This window comes from Corvus hawaiiensis, chromosome 25 (assembly GCF_020740725.1).
Source record: "Corvus hawaiiensis isolate bCorHaw1 chromosome 25, bCorHaw1.pri.cur, whole genome shotgun sequence".
NCBI lineage: Eukaryota > Metazoa > Chordata > Aves > Passeriformes > Corvidae > Corvus > Corvus hawaiiensis.
The window spans coordinates 3,263,743-3,285,473 of record NC_063237.1 but is presented as its reverse complement, the minus strand read 5'-3'; the positions used below and the strand labels follow the sequence as shown (position 1 = coordinate 3,285,473).

At 54.1% G+C, this 21,731-nt stretch overlaps 1 protein-coding gene across 2 annotated transcripts in view; it reads left to right on the top strand.

The window, feature by feature from the left end:
* The first annotated feature begins 2,767 nt into the window (after positions 1-2,767).
* Positions 2,768-21,731, top strand: part of LOC125338383 (opioid-binding protein/cell adhesion molecule homolog) — a 295,496-nt gene continuing 276,532 nt past the window's right edge. For both annotated transcript variants that reach the window (XM_048329072.1, XM_048329071.1), the window contains exon 1: positions 2,768-3,084. In XM_048329072.1, coding sequence (XP_048185029.1) covers positions 3,024-3,084 — 61 coding nt within the window. In that variant the 5' untranslated portion in view covers positions 2,768-3,023. The remainder of the gene's footprint in view (positions 3,085-21,731) is intronic.

The following is a 21,731-nucleotide window of genomic DNA, read 5'->3' as shown; positions in this document are numbered from 1 at the left end:
GTGAAGCAAAGGATAAATTTGCGTGGTGTCATCTGTTGGGGTGTCAGAGGGAAATTCAGGACAGAAATAGCCCTTTCCTCATCCCAGGCTGAGGGAGACACTCTGCTCGCTGGTTTTGGCTCAGTGTGATGATTTAGCTCTTTCAGAGGTCAAACAACCTAACTTTACTCTAATTAAAGGAATTAAATCCTTAGTCATGTTTTCTTTGGCGCTTTCCTGAGGATGCAGGAGGTGGGATGCCTTCAGCAGATAATGTGGGAATATGGTTGAGTTAAAAGCTTTTAAAAACTCGTGGGTTATTCGTGCAGAGTAGAAAATGAAGGAAGATTAATGGCTAAAAGCCAGAGAAAGTTTGGCCTGGCAGCGTGTGCTCGGCTCCCATTCCTCTGTGGGTGAGGATGCCCCTTCCAGAGCACCACGGATGCGGCTTTGTGCACCCAACCCACTATTCCTGCTCCTCCTGGATATGGAAATCACGCCAGATAAGAGGGATGTGCATGGAGGGGGATGTGGTGGTATCGAGTTGTAGCAAGTGGGTGAGAGAAAAAGGGAAAAAAGACTCGAGGGGAGGGAATGATTTGGGGTTTGTGGCTGGTTTTGGATGCCAGGAGCTAAAGGGTTCTGGCCCCAGCTCTGTAGCAGGTTGTGGGAGTTGGTGTTTGTGGATCCATCATCCTTCCGGGATTCCTGCATCCCAGTGCAGAGCGTCTCTTAGCCAGGCGCTCCCTGGGATGATGGATTAATGCAAAAAGGAGTCTCAAGGGAAAAGAATCCAGGAAAATGGTGTGTCCTGGGGATCCAGGGATGGTGAGAGCGTGCCCAGGTGTAGATGAGAACAGAGACTAAGGTGAGGAGCAAGTGAAACCCTGGAATGTGCAGTGTGTGGCCACTGGTGCCAGAAAGCTGTGGTGGGTTAGCTGGAAATCTGAAGCATTGGGCTGAAAGTTCTCTTGGGCTGGCCTGGAACTCAAAAAGAGACCTTTAGCCCTGAGTTAGTGGGGAAAGAGATGGTTTTGAGCAAAACTGAAGGTTTAAATTTGTCCTGAAGCATTAAAAAACCGCTTACAGTCTGTTTTTAACAAAGCTGCAATTAATGAGAAATGAGAAACATCTTTTTGTTTAGAAAATGTCAAAAATAAGTATTATTTCTTTTGGAAACTAACCTTTGCAGCCTGTTGTTTTGTTTTCTTTTGGCAATGCAGCAAATTCAAACTCTAACTGGCGAATGCCTTGGTCTGGAGGTGGCTGTGAGAGAGGGACATGGCCGGGGCAGCTGTCCAAGCCCTGTGCTGGGGATGCTCAGAGCTCAGCACAGTGGCAACATGCCAAGGAGGGAGGTCTGGGGGACAGGAGGGAAATTGTGGAATCCTGAAAGGAAAGGAGAGCCTGAGAACTCCTTGGTATGGGATGGTATTGGGTAGGGGGTCTGCAGGAGCAGGTAGCCCGAGCTCGGTGTCTTTTTGGGGCTCTGTGAGATGCTGAAGGCAAAAAACGTGTCTCCAGTTGGGATGCACAGGGAAGATTGCTGCTTGCTTTCAGAGATTTGGTGTGAAAAACACCCACTCATGCTAAAAAGCTTGGATTGCTCCCTGGTTTGCCTCAGCAGTAGGAAAAGCTGCTGCTGCCTTCCCGGCGAGGGGAGCAGAGGGCAGGGCGAGCCAAGGGGCTGAAGCCTGCGGCTGCCCCACCAGCCAGCTCCAGGCTGGGGACGAAAAAATTCCCCTTTGCAGGCGCCTGGTGCACGAGGAGCCGGTGCGAGAGTGCCCGTGTCCGTGCGCGGCTGCTCCCTGCCTCCCAGGGCTGCTCCCTCCATCCCGGGGCTGCTCCCTCCATCCCGCGGCTGCTCCCTGCCTCCCAGGGCTGCTCCCTGAATCCGGGGGCTGCTCCCTGAATCCGGGGGCTGCTCCCTGCATCCCGGGGCTGCTCCCTCCATCCCGCGGCTGCTCCCTGCCTCCCAGGGCTGCTCCCTCCATCCCGCGGCTGCTCCCTCCATCCCGCGGCTGCTCCCTGCCTCCCAGGGCTGCTCCCTCCATCCCGGGGCTGCTCCCTCCATCCCGCGGCTGCTCCCTGCCTCCCAGGGCTGCTCCCTCCATCCCGGGGCTGCTCCCTCCATCCCGCGGCTGCTCCCTGCCTCCCAGGGCTGCTCCCTGAATCCGGGGGCTGCTCCCTGCCTCCCAGGGCTGCTCCCTGCATCCCGGGGCTGCTCCCTCCATCCCGGGGCTGCTCCCTGCCTCCCAGGGCTGCTCCCTCCATCCCGCGGCTGCTCCCTCCATCCCGCGGCTGCTCCCTGCCTCCCAGGGCTGCTCCCTGCATCCCGGGGCTGCTCCCTCCATCCCGGGGCTGCTCCCTCCATCCCGCGGCTGCTCCCTGCCTCCCAGGGCTGCTCCCTCCATCCCGCGGCTGCTCCCTCCATCCCGCGGCTGCTCCCTGCCTCCCAGGGCTGCTCCCTCCATCCCGGGGCTGCTCCCTCCATCCCGCGGCTGCTCCCTGCCTCCCAGGGCTGCTCCCTGCTTCCCAGGGCTGCTCCCTCCATCCCGCGGCTGCTCCCTCCATCCCGCGGCTGCTCCCTGCCTGCCGAGGCTGCTCCCTGCCTCCCGGGGCTGCTCCCTCCATCCCGGGGCTGCTCCCTGCATCCCGGGCACCAGCTGGTGCCGGGAGGGATGCGCGGGGGGTCGATGCCTGCATTTAACTCCCCGGTTGCGGAGCGAAGCCCGCAGAAGAGCGGGTGTGCGTGTGTCAGTCAGCATCCTGAGCCAATGGGTGCCCGGTAGGAGGTCTGCGCTCCCGGTGCACGCACGGAGCCTGGTGCTCCTGCTGCCAGTTGTGTGCGAGAGTGTGTGCGTGTGCAAGGGGAGATCAGACACCCTGACTGCCTGTTCCCTTCTCTCTCCAGCTCGCCAACTCCGTCTCCCTTCCTCTGCAAACATTGGATTTAAACCTGCTCAGAATTCAGCGCAGAGGAAAGCAGCGGCGGCAGCAGCAAGCAGCAAGCACAGCAGCCGCTCGCCTACCGCAGCTCCAAGATGTACCATCCTGCCTGCTGGATCGTCTTCACGGCCACCACTGCCCTGCTCTTCATCCCAGGTAGCGCAGAAAGCTTTTTCTCCAGCGGATGGGAGGGCAGGGGCTCGCAGGTGGGAGAGCCGAGCGGGGTCTGCGCGCCGGGGACCCGGGCTCGGCGCACATTGCGCACGAACGCGCACATGCAGGCAGGCAGCGAGTTGCTCTGCAGCGGGGGATTGCCCAGTGCTCCCAGTGAGGGGCTCCGAGAGCCGTGCTGGACCCCCAGGTGGGCACCGAGCCGCCGGTACCTGAGCGGTGCCGGCACCTACAGCCCCCGAGCTGGGGAGGGTCTGTCCCCTCGGGCAACCTCTGCCTCCAAATGATGGGCTCATGCAGTTTTCCCCCTTCAGAGTTGAGCACCTGCTGTGCCCTCCCTCTTTTGAGAGCTGTCTTGCTATTCCCTGCGCTCCCCTCATCCGTGCTTCCCCGATTCCTGCCAGGCAAACTCGGTGCGTGCCCCTCGCTCCCTTTTACAAAGTGAAAATGAGCCCCCCGCCTCAATCCAGGCACCTGGGGAGGCCGTGCCGGTGCCGCAACCTCTGTGAACTGAGTGGGTGGCTCCCGAGATGTGGCTTGGCCTCGTCCCCACGGCTTGCCGGGGGGAGATGCTGGGTTTGGATCCAGCGCTGGCTCCGTGCTGATGCTCGCGGGGCAGCGAGCGCTGCATCCACCGAGGGTGGCGGTGGGGGTGGACAGCAGAGCTGAGCGCCGGGGGGAGCAAGTCACCGGCATATTTTTGATGATGATGTGCACTTTTAGCAGCTGGAAAGATTGTCATCCCTGTGCAAGCTGATGGGGACTGGGTGTTGAGGCTCGGATCCGATCTTAACCCAACGTGTGTTTTTCATGACAGCCGGGGAGAATTCTGCTGGGCTCGGGAGGGCAGGGAGAGGCACGGCTGTGATTTCAGCAGCTGCCCATGGTTTAGGGCTTTGCTGTGCAGGGTGGTGTGTGTGGCAAGAGGGTGAGGCTGGCGGCGAGAGGTTACTCGTGTCACAGCTGGTAAACAGCTCTGCCCACAGCAGTGCTGAACATGAGGATTCTCGGGCTAAAACTTGCTTGTGGAGGCTTCTGCCATGGGACCAGCCACATCCCGGGGTCCTTTGGAGCTGTCACAGTGCAACCTGAGCAGATCAGTGGGTACGAGACCCCCTGGAATGGGCTGGGTACCACTCCGTGGGATGGCAGGAGGCTGGGACGGGCATCAACACTGGGGTCAGCGCTACCCCCTGGGCTGAGCTTCGGCTGGCTGGGGAGCAGCGGTGGAGAACCCTTGACAGCAGAGCCTCGAGCTCCTCAGCAACACCAGGAACCAAAATGGTGCATCTGTATTTTAGCACGTGAGCACGAGGGAGCCGTGGCTGTCTGAGCTGCCTGACTTTGTGCACGTTAAGGGGATTTTTTGAAAATAGATCTTGAGCAGGACAGGGCAGGTGTGCCTGGTGTGGGGGCAGGCGTGCCTCAGCAGGGCTGCGCTGAGTAGAGCGCTGGCTCTTTCACCCTCTTGCTGGATGAGGTTCTGTGGGTTGGAATTGCAAAGAAATGGATGGAGGCAGCTGTGTGGGCCAAATGAGAGGACGTGTGGCACTTGATGGGTTGTCATCGAGATGTCCTTAAGCTGCAGGAGCTGGCAGAGGCCTGACAGGGCACATTTGCTGTTTGCTGGTGTCCTGCTGCAGTTTCCTCAGGATGTGGCTGTTTGGGCCAAGGCCAAGCCAAAGCCTGGGCTGGCTCTGGCCTCTGTATGTGCCAGGGAAGGAAAAGGCCTCTGCAATTAAGCCCCTAGAAGCTTGGGAGAGGTTCTTGTTCCACATTTATGCAGTTGTAGCTTTCCCTTCTTACTTCCATGAAGCAGCAATATCTGCTTTGGCTTTGGATGTCCCCCGAGCTAAACCAGCCCAGGGCTTTGCCTGGCTGGGCTCAGCCCTTAATCCATCAATCCAAACCCTTCTGCCTGCATTAGAGGAAGGGAAATACTCTGGGCTTCTTGGTGCTTTGCCTTCCTGCCCTGAATTGAACGCCTCCAATCCTTTGTATTTGTGCCTGGCTTGCAGAGGTTGGATGTCTTCCCTCCCTGCCCAGCCTGTCCCAGCAGTAATTTCAGTCATGGAACACGAGTCGTGTTGGCAAAGTCATGCACGGCAGAGGGAAGGTGAATGGTCCCTGCTGCCTGTTGGAGCCTCCACCTTCCCAAAGTGGGGTTTTTTTTGAGCTGTTTATTATTTGCAGGCATAATCCCAAGGGTTTTATACAGGTGACGCTCCCCTGGGATATGCAGAGGCTGTTTCTGAAGAGCAAGCTCTTTCCCTTTCCGTTTTTATCCGAATCCTGCGGGAGTTTCACACGGGGTGGTTAAAGTGAGAAGGGAACCTGCTTTTAGAAGGTGTAATTAGAGTGAAGGGAAACATCACAACTTGAAGGCTCCTGCAGAAAATAGCATCACAAAGTTATTATTAGCCATAATAGCTTATTTGCCAGTTTTTCCTCTTTCTCCTGCTCCCAACCTCTGTCCTTCCCCACTTCTCTTATTTTTGTTAGGAAAGATGCATTTTTCCCATTGGGTCTCGTGTCGTCTCGTTACCAATTTACTCTCATGGAATCTAAAGACACGAAAGGTTAATGCAATAATGAAACCCTGACCCCTCTGGTCATGGAGAGCGTCTTACTCTGCAGCTTTTTATTTCTTTGTAAGACAAGTTTCTATCTAAAATAATTTCGAGGGCTTAATGCTGTTGTCATCTGGAGCCTTGGGGGAGGCAGATTCCTGGACATGGGTTGCTCTCTGAGGTAGGAAGGATGCTTAGGATTTTTAATGAGCCCAGCACTGCAGGATAGGGAGGTGAGTGGGTAATTTAATTGTCAAGCTGTTGGCAAACGCTTTGAGCTGCTGGGCATTGTGGGTGCTGCTGTTTTGAGATGAGGGTGGGCTGTGACGGAGAAGGAATTTGGGGCAGGGGGAACCTATTTGGCTGAGCTGCAGTTACAGGGTGACATCATGGCTCTACAGGTGGCAAAAATCAATGCTCATCAGCCTCTTCAGACATTTATATTGCTTCCTTTGCAGGCTGGGGGAAATTACTTGTCATGGCAGTGGCTCCTTTCAGAGGTCAGAAATGTGGCAGTGCAGGCAGAGATGGACAATCCCGGTTTTCACTGCTCCAGGGCACTGGGTTCAAGGTGAAGCTTGTAGAGCTTGGGGTGTCCCCCTGTGCTCCCCCATCACCCTTGCACCCAGGACCCGCTTTCTGCATCCTCCCAGAGACTCTGTGTGACCTCATCTGTGCTGAGGCAGCCTGGCTTTGGTGGTGGTTGTAAAATCTGTCTAAATTTACAAGGTAGACATTGCAGGCATCAAAACCATCTTCCCATCCCTTCCCAAAGCGGTCCCTGTTGCAGGAGCACACTTTTCCCACTGCCTGTGACATGACCGTCACCTCTCTCCAGTGGGGGATGCTGGGCTAGTGGAGGGCTGCTGATCCCTGCAACTAAGCCTGAGAATAAGTACCTGGAGCACATTAGTTCTGCTTTAGTGTCATTTCAATATGAGCAAGAGGGGCTTAAAGGGATTTTCTGTCCTCTCCCAAAGGCTGGGGATAGGTGTGGATAAGGCAGTGCAACCATCAGTCTTCCACAAGCCAGGGAAGCTGCAGAAGATGTCCAAGCAGGATGGGGTGTGAGCCCAAAAACACTGTCTGGTCTTCCTCTGCCTCTGCCTGAGGCCTGGCCTGTAGTTTCCCTGTCAGAGGGTGGTTTCTCCATCCCCTGGCTCCCAGGACAGGGAAAAGGTCGGTGCTGGTCTCTGAGAGGAGGTTTTATTTCTGCTGGGGAGGAGCAGCACTCGCTGTCATTTCCAAACGATGTGGGGAGGGAGTGTGATGGGAAAAGAGGCACACATGACTCTTGCTCTGTGCAAAACCCCCCAGTGCAAGTTCCCAGAACAATTTGCCCTGGGGACTGTGGGTTTCGGGGCTGGTGGCTCTGGCGGCTGCCTTTCAGGATGCCCCAAAGTGCTGAACCTTGCTTTGCGTTTTCCAGCAGCTTCTCTTTGACAGCGTCTCCTTTGTGCATTCCGTGGTTGCAGACGGCCGGGTGGAGGAGCTTTTGCTGGTGGGAAGCCCTGTGAAAAACTGAAAAGGGAGAGATGTTTCAAAGGCACCGATGGGAGCTGTGTGCCTTAACTGACGCCTTTGAAAATCTTCTCCAAAGGCTTGAATATTTGGTTATGGTGAATTTTGAGCTGCATAAACAGCTGTGTTCATATTTTACACTTGAATATGAAATTTGGAGTTAGTGCTTTGCTTGGTAAGAAACCAAAGTTGATGAGTGAGGCTGTTGGGGTGCTGCGATGAACCCTGACCAGTTTGGGGGGAGCAGGGTACCCAGGAGGATCCTTCTGCTTCAGTCAGGTGAGGATAGAGGAAAGCTTGCTGGTTTTTATCTGTGATCTCCTTCACGACCCTGGGGTTACCCCCAGCTTTGCAACCCTGCCTTTTCCCCTCCCCAGTTAGGCAAAACTGGGCACTGATCCTGAACCCTTCTTACCTATGAGCATCTCCTGAGACGCTCTCGGCTGCTGGTGTGTGCAGGATGGGGAGTGATTTCAGCTGTCACACTTCTCCTCTTTGTTTAAACTTAAAAATAATAACAGCTTTGCTGCAAATCTCCTTGCCTCCCAGTCATCTTTGCCTAATGAAGGCACGGTACTCATAATTACCAGTGCGGCAACAGCACATAACAGAGTTGGCTTTGACACTTGCTGCTCCGTGGGTGGGTTTTTCCAGGGAGCTCCTCTTCGTTTTATGCTTAGAGGGAAGAAACACTTCCCTGCCTGCTTCTCCAAAGCTCTGAGATCATGTTTTCACCCTCTAAGGGTCACCAGGCAAGGTGGCTTGTCCGGTGAGGGTGGCAGGGGATGTGTCACCCCGAGCCCAGGTGTTGCGGGGTCTGGCTGGGTGGGAGCTGGGGATTCTCCCTTTAGTCCCACCTTAGGCTCAGACAGCTGAGGGCAGTGGTTTGGGATGCTCAGGTACTGCAGGGACCCGCCAGTGTCGAGAGCCATCTCCTTGGGAGGAGCTGTTTTTGGGAAGTTGAACCTGTTGCCTGTGCGGCAGAGTCATGTGCGCCAGGGACACGTGTGAGATGAGGCAAGGAAGGGGGAAAAAGAGGAGATATTTTTAGGTTTACTTTTCTGTGTATTCAGCGCTAGTGAAAAGTGCTGGATTGACTGCTCTGGAGACTGAAGCGGGCTGCAAAGTGCAGGGAAGGGGCAGCCCAGGAAAGCTTCCCTGTGAGCTCTGTACTTCAGGATGGGATGCTGGGACTGGGACCTCAGCAGCTCAGACTGCCTGGACAGCAAAGCCAAGGGGGATGTCTGCAGTGTTGAGCAGAGCTGGTGCACTGGTGGGGTTTTCCAGAGGTTGAGGGATTCCCAGGAGAGCAGCTGGGGTTACCCATGCTTCATGTGGCTTTGTCCTGTGTGGCTCACCCCATGGGTTGCTCCTCCTGGCTCCTCAGCCACACAAGGACCAGCTGACCCTGCAGCAGGAGGGCTTGGGCTTCCATCTGGAACCGGCCTTTCCACTAACCAAACTTCCCAGGCATGCGTATTCCCATGCTCCTTGCAGAGGATGGAAGAAGAGGTCTTCATGCGGGGCTTTGGCCCTCAGAGCAGCTCCAAACTGGTGAAACTGGGCTGCGCCAGGCCGTTCCCCACATGTTTTCCGAGCAGTGTCCCCTTGCTGTCCCTTTGCCAGCCCTTTGCCTCCTCTCTCCCAAATCTTTACTTCTGGCTTTTGTTTCCTGGACTTGTTGCTATGCATGCAGCATGTGGAAGGAGCTCCAGCAAATATAGGCCACACTTTGATTGTTCAGCAGGCTGGAAAATGATGATTATAATTTTTGACAGAAGGGAAGGAAGGGGAAGCAGATCTCTGGGCTTTCAAATCTGCTCTGTCATAAGCAGGATCTTGCAAGGGCCCTCTGATGACTTCTCCCGCCCCAAAGGAAATGGCGTTTGCATAGCAAGAGGGGGCTAGAGGAAAAATTCCTCTCTTCCCAAGGACAAAGCAGCACTTCTTTCACCAAGCCTTCCACCTCGCGTGGCGGTCCTGTCACACCACATCAGCCAAATGCAGTTGGTGTTGGCCGGTAATTGACTGGGAAGCATCCAAGAGAAACCTGGATGCTGCTTAAAGAATCCTCCTTCCTGCGAGAGCAGCACGCGGGGTGCATCCCTCGGGATGCAGAGGTGCTGGCAGAGCAGTGCCCGCAGAGCCAGCCCCGGGGGATGTGGGCGTTGAGGTCCTTAAAGCCAACCTGGAACAGTCTGGAAGCCCCAAAGACTCCATAGACTGGGACCCCACAGACTTGTCCCAAAGAGGCAGCTCCGTTTGGGGCCACACCAGCAGTGGACTTGTCTCATCACATTCCTGGGTGGCAGCAGAGCTCGTGGAGACCTTGGCTGCTCCCACTGTGCCCCTCCCTTACTCACCGCTCCCTTGGCATCGGCTGCGCAGTCCTCGCTGGATCTCCCCATTTATTTATTTCATTTAATGGCATTGGCTAATTTCCACTTCAATTTTTTTTTTCTTTTTGTTGTTTATTTTAATGCGATCACTTCTAATGAGGCTAATGACATTTAGTCTCTGTGGCGGTGCATTTTAATTTGGTCACCGAAATGTCAGCACACGGCAGCCTCCTCCTATCTCCCCGTGACAAAAGGCACCTCAGACAAAGGGGCTCTGTCCCCGGCTGTCCCTCGCCCTCCTTATCTCCTTCCTCCCAGGGATGGGCCAAGACTTTTGGCAAAGCCACCTCCTGCCATCCCCTCCTCTGCTGGCACAAGGGGAGCAGATTCGGCCGCCAAGGGCTGTGAGGATGAAAGGCGAGGGCTGCCGGAAACTCGGGATTTTCAGGCGAGCCAGAGCCACGTAATTAATCAGATGTCAAAAGCTCTCAGCAAAGTTAGCTTTGATCGTCAGGGAAATCTGTCAAATAGGTCATTCTGCTGCCCCCGGTGCTTTTCTGTCTCGCTCTGCCCATAAGTCTACCTTGGCACTTCTCATTTCCATGGCAGAGGAAGGACCTTCCCTCTCGGAAAGCCGGACCAGCTTCTCCTCACCCGTACCAGGGCTGGTGCCATGGGCATTGCAGGGCTGGAAGTGGGAAAAAAGGGGAGAGGGCTGGGGTGGGAGTCGTAGATATTTGGAGAGGTTGAGGTGCTCAGATGCTGCTCTGTGAATTTGGAGAGGGCTCTGGTCCAAGGCGGGGGGTCAGGAGCAGCCTAAACCCTGGGGGAGGTGGCACTGGGGTTGCAGGTGGCTGCACTGGACAAGCGGTGACTTCTCTGCCTTGTGTTGTACTTGAGTTTCTCAAGATGTTGAACCTCAGAAGCCTGAGCCATTTTGCTTAAGAATGAGTCCTTTTTTCTGCAATCTGGGTCCAAATGCAGCTGAATTTGATCTGTTCTCCTTTGATCTGTTCCTCCCTCGCTATTCTATGTACCAGGAATGGATGAAGATTAAAGTTTGCAGTTTCTGAGCAAACTAGGTTACTCATCACTGCACGATACCCAATTACCTGCTGATACCTCAGGAGTGAGAAGGTATTGATCCTGCTTGGATTTGAACTTGTTGAACCAGAGACTCCGGATATTTCAAATCCGTTGCTGAGGACGTGCCGTTTCCTTCAGGAATCAAAGTGGGATGCAGGCTCTGTTTGTGCACCACATGGGCTGGTGGGAGGAGGGTTTCTCCTCTCTGCCACAGGGGAGATGACCAGTAAGTGATAAATAATATTATCTGTACTCTCCACAGCACAGGAGGGATGTGGATGTAATGACTTTTGTGATGTGCCTGGGGAATATCTCAATTTTACTGGAAAGAAGTCCCCAGAAGCTGATACTTACCCCACATGGGTGGGTTTTCTGTGCCCTCTCTGCTCACCACCTCTTTGTGAGCATTGCAGGCTGCAGAAGTGCCTTTGATGGCATCTCCTGTGTCTGCCTTCCTCCTGTCTGTCGTGTTCCCAACCAGAAATAGCCCATCAATTCAAAATAAACCCAAAAATTCTTCCAAAATTACCTGGTGAGACGAGGCCGGGGGGCCTGGATCAAAACGTTTATTACTGAAACTCGGTGATATCAGGTCTCACTCTTACACAGTGGTTGTTTCCAGCAGATCTTAAAATACTTCACGGAGGAGAGAAATTTCATTGTACCTGTTTTTGTAGACAGGGGAGCCAAGGAATAAAGAGGGAAAATGACTTGCCCAAGGCATGTGCAGAGACACGTGTTAAGAGACGTGTCCTTGCTGTAGCTCCAAATCTGAAGTGCGTTTTTCCTTGTGAAACAGTGGAGTTTGGCTTCCTGCTTTGAGAAACACAGGAGAAAGAGCGCAGGATCAATACATTGGGTGCTAAAATCTCTCTACTGCCCTGACAGGGAGCTGGAGCATCACCAGGATCTTGGACCCGCCCTCGGAGCACTGGGTGCCCCAGTTTGTGTCCTGGCAGGAGAGGCTGTACCACAGCTTAGGCAGTGATGTCTGGAAGTAGGAAACTGTGAATTCATGATCAGCCTGACTTTGTGAGTCGAGGGGCACCCTGTGCTCCTCTCCAGGTTGGCAGGAGGGCAGCGCGTGATTGATCTCCCTGCCCTTTCGCGTTGTATCTTTGCCTGCCTTTCCCCTGAGGTTTGAGAGTGATGATCCCGGAGCTGAAAGCAGGAGATGAAGAGAGGAGAAATTCTCAAGCACGCTCTTCACTCAGCCCTTGGTCTCCAGATGGAAATACTCTTTGGAATTTCATGGAGAGCACACATTTGTCCTGTCAGTGCCTGCCCTGCCTCGGCTCCGTGCGCTGCAGCATCCCCCGGCCGCTTCGAGGCCGGGAGCCGCTGCCTTTGCCAGCCACTCCGTATCCTCGGGATACTTTATCTTTATAAAGTCGCAATAAGTGGACAGTATAATATATTTCACTTTTAATAAGGTGTTGCCAGTTGCACACACTCCACAGAGCAATTAGTGTCAAAGGCAGCTAAGCAATGGTGGGCACCGTAATTCCGCTGTTTACCGGGCTGCAGGATTTATGGGCAGCGCCGCAGGAGCCGCGGTCACAGCTTGGCTGGAGGCACAGGAGGGGCCGTGCACTGGCTTGGAAACCACGCTCCGAGCTGCTCCGAGTCCTGGAACTCTTGGGAGAGTGGCAGGAATGAGCCAGTTCTTGTATTTGGTGGCCCCCCAGTTCTGGGACTCTGAAAGGAGAGGTCGAGCCTGCTCAGATGTGCCAGCAGGGACAGGCAGTTGCTCAAAATTCCGACTGGCAGGATCCTCTTGCTCTTTGTGTGTTGGCCTTTAGGGCAGAGCTTTGAAATGCGATGTTTTCCTAATGAAGGAAGGGAATCACAGAATCACAGAATGGACTGGGTTGGAAGGGACCTTAACACTTATCTCATCCCACGTCCTCACCATGGGCAGGGGCATCTTTCACTGGACCAGGTTTCCTGGCTTTGAACTCTCCAGGGATGGGGAGAAGTCTGGAGAAGTCTCCAGCATCTGGATTAAAGGGAGACCCTGGGGTTTGGTTAGCACATGGGCATAGTGCTGATGGTCTGACCAGTTGGGTGGAGACAGGACTGGAGAGGGGAATATTCAGGTCTGGGGAGGCTTTTTTGTGTCCTTGCAGCCTGTGAGGTACCTGGAAATATCCAGAGATGGTGGGGGACCGTACTCAGTGGTTCTGCTTCCCGTGAGTGTAACCCCATTTTCTATCCTGGGCATTTAGGACTTCTTACTTCACTTTTTTTGGGTTTTTTTTTAGCATCAGGGCATGTTGGGCAAAGAGCTTCAGTGAGCTCAGCTCAGGGAAGTGCTTATCCCTGCCTCCTTCCCATGAACTGAACATTCCTGCTTTTGTCTGGCGACTCTCTGATCATCACAGGCTGTACTGTGCAGTTTTTCTAAAGTCAGCCCATGTGCTGATCTCACTGCTGAGGCTGTCAGGCAGCTCCACCATCCTGCCAGAACTCTCCTACCCAGATCTGACCAGGCTCGTGCTGCCACTCGTGTGTCCAGAGGCTTGACCCACGGTCCTCGGTTTTGTGGGAGGACAAAATGTGGTGTCACAGCAGAGTGGCGTGGAGGGAGGTGCTGCTGTGCCTAATGGATGGACTGGGCTGCAGATGCTGCAGAGTCAGTCCAGCCAGGATCTGCTGCGGGGAAGCAAACTCAGTTTGTGTCAGATGTGTCGGGTCTGATTCCGAGGGTCTGGAATCAGCCCGGTGGGGAATGCACGAGCATGCAGCTGCTAACGAGCGAGGCGTTGTGCCAGGGATGTAGCGCTGGCTTCTGTGTCCCTCAGCTCCAGGTGCCATCGGCTCTGCACACCTGAACCTGCACCTCTGCTGGCATTTGCCACCCCAGCCCCGGGGATGTCTTTGCTCTTGGAGGGATCAGCCCCAGAATTTGGTTTTTAGAGCGAGCACAGGTGATATTGCTGAGCCCATGCCCATGCCAGATCCCCCATCCCCTGATTCTCAGTTCAATAAAGTACCTGTTTCTTGGGTTTGTTCTCCGAATTGAAAACCTTCCATTTTCACACCTCTGTAATTGGTGCTATCTGTTGAGAGAAACTCTGCAACTCCAGCCAGCCAAGGTCAGGAGGAGCTGAATTGAATTAAAAGGAGCAGAAATTGGTTCGAGGTGGGCAGAGGCCTGCAGGGAGAACTATGCAATTTCTCTCCTCGGGGCTCCTGATGAGCAGAGCAAGAGGCAGCTTCCCATCTCTGCCCATGGGGGGCTGACACTGGCCCACCCGCACCTTAATCTGCACACCGAGGTAGGCACCTCTCAATTGAAAACAAGGAAATAAAACCCAGCATCCCCTCCTTTCATCTGGCCAGCAGGCCAGGGCTCTGCTCCTCTGGCTCCTTGGCCAGGATGCTGACAACTGTCACTGAAATGACCTTGCCGTGATTAAATACAGCAGGAAATGATGTTTTTAATAAAAAACTAAAGCTGTGATACAAGCTGACAGCTGGGAGATTTGAGATGCTGTGTGTTAATCCTACCTTTATCTTAACCCCAGGCTGAAAACCCCTTGTGCCTTTGGACTGAGTTAAGGGTGAGCATCCTGGCCTTTGGACCACAGTTCCCCAGCTCAGTCTCTGCTGGCTTAGGCTGGTATAAAACCAGAGCAATTTCAGCCAAAGATAGTGGATTTATAGCCCTATGGCAAAGCTACGGATGGAGAATGTGCTGGGAAGTGCCAGGTGTGGAGTTGTCTTAGGGGAATAGATGGGATGCTTACGGCTTTTACGGAGCCTCTTGGAAATTTTCCCACATTTTTTTCCCCATGAAAAATGTTTATTTTGTTATCTTCACTCACAGAGTGCAGGAGCACTCTTTGCTTGGCTCTGGGAAGCTTGCTTATCTTGAGGATGCTGTTTCGAGGAGGAGGAGGAGCCCCAGCTGAGGAAGGGAGTGCTGTGACCTTTGATCCCTGTGTTGCCCTTAGCCCTCAGCCCACACAGAGTTCTTCCCCAGGCCAGGCTGGGCTGGCTTTCTCTTTTGCAGCTCTTCTAGTGGGTGTACAATTAGTTTTTACAAGGGATTTGGCCCCAGGTCTTCCCCAGCCCAGCTAAATATCCTTGGCTCTTCAGAACCAGAGCTGCTCTGGCTTTGGTGCTGGCTTGGTGAGCATTCAGAGTAGAGTGGCTCCAACAGGACAGAGCAGAAAGGGGGAGATATTTCAAATGGTGAAATTTCAGGCAACAAGGGAGCAATTTTCCACCCACTTCTGAGCTGGAGCAAAGCCCTTCCAGTCTCCCTTTCTGTTGCTCCCCAGCTGGGCTGGCACCAGGGATGTGCCATTTATTAGAGGCAGTAAGAAGGCACGTGGCCAAGGTAGCCTTAGAGGATGCCAGGCGCAGTGCCCTGCCCGTCCAGCTGTTCAGAGGATATCTCCAGCCCCATTTTTCCCCCCAGGGTAGTCGTGCTCATGGCCTCGCTGTCCCCTGCTCTGTCCCCAGGCAGGAGAGGAGGCAGTGGCACGGCTGGAGCTGGCCTAGTGCCCTGTGGGCACCCCGGGCCCCCTGCTCTGCCTCTCTCGTAATTTATACAAGCGCAAGCCGATGTTCCCTTTTAAATTGACAAAGGCAGAGACTGGAGCCCGGGAAGCCCTCTGACCCCGGAGCCCTGGTCCATGAAAATTACAGGCGCTGTACAGTGCGTTTCCTCTTGATGTACTTGCAGTGGGGAGATGCTGGTTAATTTGCCAGGACTCAGAGGTGACCCGGGTTTAATAAAGAGGATTAATGGATTTGAGCTAAAGGTCTCGGCTGTTTGGAGCTGATAGCCTTCTCCTTCGAAGACACTCTGGCAAGGCACAGCTCAGCCTCCTGCCGGGAGAGGCGGGGGCAGCTCTGCTGGAGGAGCGCTGCCGTGTGGGCAGGGCATTGCCTCGGGGTTAATTAGCAAACCCAGGTACCCCGGCCCATCTCCCCCGGCTGGGCAGGGCTGATGTGAGGCTGCCAGCCTGCCCTGGGTCCTGCCTGTCACTCCTGCAGTGGAGCAGGGAGGCTGGTGCTGCCCAGGGATGTCTGCTTCCCACCTCCCAGGCACGTGTGCCACCCTTTAGGAGGGACATGACCGCGCAAAGGGCATGAGCAGCTGGGACACAGAGCTTGTGCAATGCCTTCTACTCCAGTTTTGGGATTCGATGCTGAATTTGGGCTCAGAGCCCTTGTTTCAGCAGCTTTCCCTGTGGCTGGTTTAGGATGGCAGTGCCCTCCATGCAGTGGATTCCCAAAGGCAGGGCTGATCGTACCGAGGGGAGTTTGTGCTTTGTACCGAGTCCAGTGATTTACACTCTTCCTCAGGGAAGACAGGCAGGGTTTTAGCGATGGGGATGGTCACACCAGCAGACCCTAAAGCGGTGGGCAGCTGGGGAGCAGCAGAGGAGATGGTTTGGCTCAGGGCTGGACCCCTGAGCAGTGTCACCGCTGGGTGTGGGGATCGAGGGAGGTTGGAGAAGGAGTTTTTTGCCTGGAGGATGCACATGTGAGGTATGACAGGGCTATGGGGGACAGGAGCAGCCTGAGAGCAGTTTGTCTTAGCAGATCCATGCTGCTCTCCCCTCTGGAGTCCTCCTGTTCTCACAAGGGTTAACGACAGTCCTGTGGGAAGGATCCCACGGGGCTGGCAAAACCCGTGGCAGGAGTGATTGGCTGCCAGGGGCTGTGCTGGGGAAGAGCTGAGCTGCTGCCATACCCCCCTGCTCTGCCTTCCCACTTAATGTTCCCAGCACGCAGAGAGCAATGCATTCCCCGTAGCGTCCCGCTCCCTGGCCCTGGAGTCTCTGGCGATATTCCCGTAATAAGTAAGTGGAGTACTTTGGACAGGAGCAGCCAGGGACTGGGCCAGTTTCCCTGCCGGGAAAATGCATGCACGATCAATGCAATCAACTTACCCTTCAGGTCCTTTTTGGGTTGGGTGGAAGAGATGCTCTGACTGAAACCCATTTATTGAGTGGAGAAGGTGCAATGGAATTACAAGCTGTAGCTTTTATCAGCTCCTGGCTTCTGCCTTGTCTTTTCCTTATCCAACAGAATGCTGAGTGTTATAAAGCATTATTCTCTTAAAACCCCATTACTCCTCATTTCAGAGGGGTGGGTAAGCACTCAGTGATTCATCCTTTGCCAACTACAGGTGGAAGTGTTCAACAGGAGGTCCTGGTGTGGAGCCGGAGTATTATTTATCCCTCGAGGGCTGGGCACTGACCTCTCTTAGCTCTCTTGCTCATCAGGGGATTCCAAGTGAACAATGCCCTTGCAGAGCTGAGCATCAAGTCAGAGCCAAAACCATTTGTGCTCCTCCCAGTGCATCCCACAGCTCTTTAGGACGGGAAGGGAAGGTATTTAACGTGTCATGGAGAAATAACGTCCAGGAGCTGGAATGGATGATTCAGCAAATGCACTTAAGTGTGATGCCCTGTTTTAATGGATCCTGATGTGCTGCAGGATCCCAGGTGGAAACCCTGGAGGGAGTTTGTGGGGGTGTCCATGGCTGCACAAACTCTGAATATCATTAGGAATGAGGTCAAATCTTGCACATCTGTGCATGTGTTTTGGTCACTTCGGGGTGATGCTGGCAATATTTTTTGGTCTGGATAGCGTGTGACTCGTGGGGAATTTCTCCCTCTGTAAACAGGCCTATTTTCGAGTAACTGCTGAAATGAAAAAAAGGAAAAAAAAACCAACCCAGAAATTGTGGGTGTGCTGTCATTTAATCTCTTTAAACCAGCCACCACAGAGGTCAGGGCAAGAGCCTGTCTGGCAAATAATCTTTAATGCTCACAGGCGGCCAGGGCTTGGGGTTTGTCCCACTCCTGCTTCCTCCAGTAAGGAGCATCACCTCTGTGCCATCCTCTTCCTCGGGAGCTGTGTGAGCCGGCTCCTGGCACGCTGTGTCCCGGCCTGGCGCGGTGAAGGATTCCTGATGTGACACGAGAGATCCGGCTAATGGTCCTGCGCCGCTTCCCTGGATCCGGGGCGGGGGTGGGCACCGAATTTAGCCGGGCGGTAGCTGGGCAAAGAGTCTATTTCGGTCAGCGCCGGGGCCTCTGCCGGGCGCGCAAAGAGGAGCGCTCTGGTCCCGCAGCTCCTTCCCGAGGCTGCTTCCCAGGAACGCCCTGGCTCTGGATGCCAAGAGCCGCTTTGCAGTCAGGTCAGGCGCGTTCCGCGGAGCTCAGCGCTGAGCAGTCCTCGCCGAGGAGCTGGGGGTGCCGCAGCGGGGACCCCCCTCTGCAGCGGGGCCTCGCAAATGAGCCCGGCTGCAGCGGGGCTGCTGCCTTAATGCAGTCAGCCGGCATTGTCTTCCCCGCGCTCCGCCTGGAATTTATCCCTGGGATGGCCATGTATTATTTAACTCGGCGCTGGAGATGCTCTTCTCGGGAAGGCGCCGGGCAGAGCATCCCGAGCTCCGGGTTTTGCCTGGCAAGTGAGCAGAGCATCGCCGTGGTCTGACCCTCCGGCCCTGTGCTGCTGCCGTGGCTTTTCCCGGGAGAGCTCTCATCCCGGGCAGCAGACGTAGCGCGAAATTGCTGCTCACCCCTGCAGCAGGAGATTTAATTATCATTAGCTGAGCTTGCACAGCTCCACGTGCTGTCGTGCAGCTGCAAGTTTAGCTGAGCCTTTTAAAAATCCAGCTGCAATATATTTATTTCCCCCCTCCCCCCCTCCCGCTTTTTTTCCTTGTGTTTTTATTCTTTGCCTCACACAAAAGCTTTGCTTTTATGTTTTGGGTCAATTTGGCAGCCTCTGAGCGCAGTGCACGCTCGGAAAGGGCGGAAAATGAGTATTTCAAGGAGACTTGCAGCCAGGCAGAGCAACCTGTGGGCATGTTTAAAATCTGCAAGTCCCATTCCCAGGGATTGGGTGGTTTTTGCAGGATTTGGCATTTATTTTATAGCTTATCAATTACAGGGCGGGAAAGAAAAAAAAAAAAAAAGAAGTGCTGAAAAATACTCTTTTTCTTGAGAATAGGAGTCAGGGTCATGGTGGGTGTGGGAGGAAGGGGAGAGATCGCCAGGGAATTTCCCCCTGCGGGCTGGAAAAGTCAAACTCCCTGAATTGCCCAAGATTTTCCATTTCTTTTTAAAGACTCCGGCTGCCTGTGCAATGAGCTGGCAAAACCCAGCCCAATCTTCCACAAAACTGCTTCTTTTTAGCAGAACTTTGTTTCCATCAGCATTTCCAGCAAAACTTTATTTTTTAATGCCAAATTGGGTTTTTTTCCGCCAAAAATCCCCCTTTTCTGGGAAGTCCTGGACAAACCCCCATTCTGTGGGCCAAATTCCTGGCGTGGTGACCTTTCCCCATGACTTTTCCCATCCCGGTCCCACCCAGCCCTGGAAGCTGCTTTCCCCCCCATTGCCAATAAAGGCAAACAAAAATTAAATCTATAATTATCATTACTAATTCCACTTAATTAGTCACAAGCCAGCAGCCAAATTGGCTTTCTCATAATTATCAGATAAGCAGTAAGCACATCTCATAGATTATAATTAACACTGCTTAATTAAAATCTAATATACATACACCCTTTCCTCAACATATGCCTAATTGGGTTCACAAACAGAGGGGGTGTGAAGCCCCCGTCCCTGTTGCTCCCCCAAAGATTTGTTGGATGCCACTTTTGTGTTAAGTAGGTGGCACGTGGGATGTTCTTCCCGTGCTTTCCAACACCTTGGCTTCAAAAAAAGTGTGTCCCTGCTGCACGGTGAACTCACACAAGACGCTCTCCCGACTTCTCTATTTTTTCTTATTATTGTTATTGCTCCAGCTGTGACCTCTCCGTAATCCCCCGTCGACGCTGGGCTCTGCAATAATAAAGCAGCTTGAATAAATTACGCTTTCAAAGGCGAAGGCCGGATTTTGGCGCAGAGCTCTGGAAATTGATGTCTCTCTTACTCCTTCTTTTCCTGAGTGGGGTTGGGAGACGCTCTGAGGCTGCAGTGAGGCTTTGTGCATGGAGGGAAACTCTCAGACTTGTTTGCACCCTGCCTGGTCATTGATACCTCACTGAAATCTCATTGATACCTCACTGAAGTGGCCCGGGGGGCACAGCAGGGATGGCAAGGAGGCCCTGGGTCCCCTCCAAGCCTTGGCTGAGGAGTTGATGCTCCCAGGTGAGAGCCCACACACGATGGTTAACGTGCTGGGGGGAGGGCGGTGCTTTTAGCTCCTCTTTCCCTGGATGGGGAACCCAGGTCTGAAGGAGCACAAGAATCGTAAGGGGCCACCAAAGCTTTGGTGTCCCCTTTGCAAGTGGCCTGACTTGTGAGCAGGGCACCGCCTGCCAGCACGGCTGCCACTGCCTGACCTTGGGGCAATAACTACATTGTGTTCCAGGTAGCTGTGCTCCCATTCCCAGATAAATTCTCTCCTGTTTGGCTGCCTGAGAGAAGCAGAAACTCCTGATAGTGCTGATTATTAACGAGATCATTTGCCTGCCAGTTTTTGCTGAGCTCATATCTGACTGGGGAGTTGATTCACTGTGGGAGATTTACAAAATGTGATTTCCCTCTCAGAGATGCTGAGCTGAGCTCCTTTAGCCGGGATGGAGGGGGCTCCTTCTCTGGGATTTAGTCCTGGCGAGGGCTCCTGGCTGCAGTGCCAGGGCTGGCGACCCTTCCTTCTGGGCAGGACAGGGATGGGGCATTTTGAGCACCAGTCCTTGAGGATGGGGGCTTCCACGTCCGGAGGATTGCAGCTGTGGGTGATGCCAGGGCATCCCGGCATTCCGTGATGTCAGCTCGTCTCCAAAGGCCTTTAATGCGGCGGCTATGGAAAGGGAAGGGAAGGCTTGGCACGTGTTCCAGCATCGGGGGAGGATTTGCGGATTAGAGACGTGTAATTGTATGTAGTGCATGACAAAACAAAATAAGTGGCAAAAAGAACTCAGTCGTATTAGGGATTCAAAGCGAGCGTTAAGCTTTTCTACATTAAGGAAGAAAAAAATAGCCAGGAAAATGCACGAGGCAAAATCCCCTTTGCTCCGCGCTCCCGCTGCACGCTGAGGTGCAGCCTGGCTGCAGGAGCTGCGGGATGAGGGATGCTCGCCATCCATGGGAGACAGGGGCCAACCACTCCTGAAAACTTTTCCCTCCCAGCTGCCAGCCTTGGATGGATTTGTTGGCTGGGGACAGAGGAGCATTTGGAAAATGAAGGCGAAACAGGGCTGGGGCTTCCTGGCTGATTTTCCTGGCGATGCTGGAATGCCATGAAGGAGCCAGGTGCGCTGAGCTGTGGTGGTGGCTGAGCCCCCTCTCCACACCGTCCCCGTGCCGTGCGGTCGAGCATCTCCACAACCGCTGCTTGCGAGGTTCTCGCCTGCCCGTGCGAGGCAGCTGGAAGCTTTTGTCCGTGGGGATTTCTTGCCATCATAAGATCTTCCCAGATTAAGTAAATAATTTCACATTAGCTTAATTAAGTCTAATAGACTCATTAGTTCACTCTTTGCGCACGTTCCCGAGGGAGGATGGCCGGGAACCGTGAAGAGTTACTGCGGAGAAATCCTGTGGCATCTGAAAGGCAGGAGCCGGCAGTGGGAGCGCTGCTCCTGGGTCAGGGTTGCCTCTAGGAGGTTCAGGAATTAAAAATTTCCATCCTTGTGGTGACTTGAATCATGGCCAGGTCTTTTTTGTCCAAAATGCTGCTGGGTTTTGGGCTGGCTGGTGGCTCAAGTGTGGCTGTGTTGGTGGGTGCGGTGCCCCGAGCAGGAACGTGGTCCAGACCATCCCCTGGTGCCACAACCACCTCTGTGTGCTTGGGAATATCTTGTCCTGCTTGGAACAGGGTGGCTCCATCAGATCAGTCTGGCAGTGCCACAGGGGCACGCTTTGGAGTTTTTTGATGCTTTTGCAGCATTTTTCTTCCTTCTCCCACTACCAAGAGGTTTCTAAGCCCACCATGCTCCGAAGGGTGGGGAAGAGCAGGGGCTCCTGATGCAGGGGCAGGGTTGGGATGGTCCCTTTGGCTGCTGCATGGGATGGCAGGAGTGGCTCCTGGATGATGATGTGGGACATAGAGTGACAGGTGGGGGACAGAAGCTGAGCAGAGAAGCAGATGTGTGGGGAAAAAAGGCTGTGGCTGGCCTGGACAGAAGGTGGTG